At 42.2% G+C, this 2965-nt stretch overlaps 1 protein-coding gene across 2 annotated transcripts in view; it reads left to right on the top strand.

Moving 5' to 3' along the window:
- JARID2 (jumonji and AT-rich interaction domain containing 2) overlaps positions 1–2965 on the top strand; it is a 410278-nt gene that overhangs the window by 118998 nt on the left and 288315 nt on the right. Inside the window, exon 1 of one of the 2 annotated variants that reach the window (XM_019523003.1) lies at positions 1915–1931. The exons of the other annotated variant lie outside the window; for it this stretch is intronic. Coding sequence (XP_019378548.1) covers positions 1925–1931 — 7 coding nt within the window. The 5' untranslated portion in view covers positions 1915–1924. Of the gene's footprint in view, positions 1–1914; positions 1932–2965 lie in introns of those variants that run through there. 2 annotated transcript variants of the gene reach the window in all.

The following is a 2965-nucleotide window of genomic DNA, read 5'->3' as shown; positions in this document are numbered from 1 at the left end:
GGGGGGGGGGGGAGCCTGATTTCCCCCCCCCCCCCCCATTAGAGATGAGAGCTCCTCAGTAAGGGAGGAGCCCCACCGGCCCACCCTGCATCTCCAGGTGGTGGCAGCTCCTTCTGGCTTCTGACTGCCACCACCGCAGACACCCCCCCCAGTGAGAATGCATTTTGAACCCTGATTTTTTGCTTCTCTGATTTTGACTGCATCCCTCTTAGCTGATTTGTTTTTTGTTTTGGTTTTTTTCATTTTCCTTGTTTGTTCTGTGACCCAGAGCTCCTACATGTCCCACATCCCTTTATAATGGACACAGTGCATCCTTACAAACTAAAACAACAGATTATAATCACCTTGAAATAAAGAATATTTCATTTCTTTTGGTTGTTCGCATCTCATAAGGAAATTTCAGTAGGAGTGTTAGGTAATCCATGTATATTTGCTCCTCCCTCTTCCCCCTTCCACCTGTATTAAACGGAGTCAGTGGCCTCTAGTGCTTGGGTTTTTGTTTTGTTTTTTAAATATGCCTTTCCAAGTGATGCTAATGTTTGTTTGTTGTTAACTGAGATGTTGAAACAGCTCTGATGCCCAAGCTCTTCTGTGACCAATTAATTCATATTATTTATTTAAGTAATAACTTGCAGTGTAATGTTTGGCTTATAAGAAGAGACTATTCAGATAAAGAGCCTAAAGATTCATACTTTATTTTTCATTTATATATGCTGAACCAGAGTAGCAGAGCTGTTGGAGAAGGAAGGGTGGGAGCATGAGTGCCAGTCTCTGCCACTATGGCTTTTGTGATTATGACTCTACAGATGTATATATTTGAGAGCAGTTTTCTGAAGTTCAGTGGCTGCCTCTGCTTGCACGTAGAACTGTAATTCTGAGGCTGACTATAGGCAGGCTATAGGGCCTTCATGTTGAAAAAGACCTATTTTTTTGCTGAAAGAGCAACTCCTGCAAGACCGGTACCCTGTCTACTCAATAAGTCCCCACAAAAAACAAGCAAACAAACCACACCACCCTTATCCCAAGCAGTTTTATTTTATTGTTTTTGCCCCTCCCATCCACCCTAAATGAGAAGAACCACAAACTCTTGGAAGCCTACTGAAAAACTTTCTCATTTTCAACTGAATGGAAGACGGGTTATGTCTGTTCTAAGATGGAGGGTCTATCCTGAGGCCATCCTCAATTAGCGTGAAGGCCTGGATGTGTACAATACATCTATACTACTGTAACTTGCATCAGTTTTGTACATCAATTTAAATTATACTGGGATCCATTGCAGACTGATAAGCAGCTTATCCCAGCAGAGCAGACAGTCCTCTGTTATTACTGCACCTCAACACTAGATAATGGCTGTTGATAGCCTACTTGTATTGATTAAGCATCTACCTTGGGGTAAACTGCAGACACACAATACCTACATAAATGTACTTGATACTGGTGTCAATCTACGTGGGATTCTTTCAAGGATGTAGCTACTCCTCGCTTAACGTCGTAGTTACGTTCTTGAAAAATGCACCTTTAAGCAAAACAATGTTAAGCAAATCCAGTTACATCACAGTAGTTGCCTACTAGCAGGCACTGGCCAAACAACGTTATAAACTAACTTTGCGCGACTTTAAACGAGTATGTTCACTAATAGGTCAGCGACATAATAATGAAACAGTGTTAACTGGGATGACGTTAAGTGAGGAATACCTGTACTTTTATGCAGGATTGGGTGATGTTGCCCAAGTGCAGAGGTTTGCTTCATCTGTTTCTTGTTTACAGAAGTATAAAGGTCAATTATACTAATGTAAATATTGCATTTCTTTTATCATGAGTGCCTTTTTCCCCATCCATGTGGTGCTTTGTACCTCACATTGAAGCTGCTCATTTTTTGAGTCCAGAATAAAGATGTATTTCAAAGCCTTTTGGAATACAAAGAATGCAAGGTCTTCCATGAAATATGAGTAGAGAAAGGAAGGGAAGAGCTCACGGGGCACAAGTGAGAAGCAGGGAACTGTGGCAGTTTTGCTAGCAGATTTCTTGTGTTTGAGGCCTGCACATCAGGGTAAGTCCCAAAGACATAGATGAAGGGATGGGAGGGGAAGCAAAGGGGAGAGTCACCTCTTTCAGAAGCTCAGCAGGGCTCTAGAGTCAGGCTTCAGGCCATACTGGTGCCTGAGAGTCAAACGAAAAGGTTATCTATATAGATGGTTTGCGGGTAGGATTATAGGGTGACCGTAATATTGATCCTAACTGTCAACGTAAACATAACCTCAGATGACATATTGATGGGCAGCAATGTAAAACCTTGGAGCTTTTTGCAAGACACTGCATCTTAAGTGTGGTGTACACTTCCGTATACAGAATTTAACGTGTTTGAGGTAAAAATGCATGAGCTCTGCTATGTACTAGAGGAACAGCATCAGAAGATGTGTAATATGTGGGGGTCCCCCAAAGCTCTGTTTGTATGTGGGTGATTAAACAAGGAGCTGGGAAAACCTGGCCTTTGACTAAGGGTGGGAAAGGAAAGGCAGCAGCGCGTATCTCTACTGCAGCAGATGCATACGCACATCTGGAATGTGAGGAGATGGGCAGAATTAGGCATGGATGAAGAAGCCATAAGAATTTTTACTGTATTCACATAAGAGAGCTCCCCTTATAGTTGACACTAGTAGTGATCCATGTTGAACTGTTTGGTATTTAAAAATGCTCTAATCTGATTTGCGCCCATTAGTTTTTACACTAGCAGTAGAGGTCATGAAATCACAACATTCCCCCCTCCCCCCCCCCTTTTTTTTTTTTGGTAACAAATGCTTCATGCACTTTCATGTTCTGCATGCTCTGGGAGAGATTCTGGTTCTAATTAGAGTGGTGATGTGGTTCATGGCTTGTTGAGCAGATTAATGTGCTTTTTGAATTTTTTTTTCCTTTTCCCTTGGCCCCCTGCTTGTCTCCCTGGTGTTTTTTGGTTGTTGCTGCA

This window comes from Gavialis gangeticus, unplaced genomic scaffold (genome assembly GCF_001723915.1).
Source record: "Gavialis gangeticus isolate Ggan-Ray unplaced genomic scaffold, GavGan_comp1, whole genome shotgun sequence".
In the NCBI taxonomy this organism is placed as follows: domain Eukaryota; kingdom Metazoa; phylum Chordata; order Crocodylia; family Gavialidae; genus Gavialis; species Gavialis gangeticus.
Note: the sequence above shows the minus strand (reverse complement) of the source record. Positions and strands in the feature narration are given on the sequence as shown.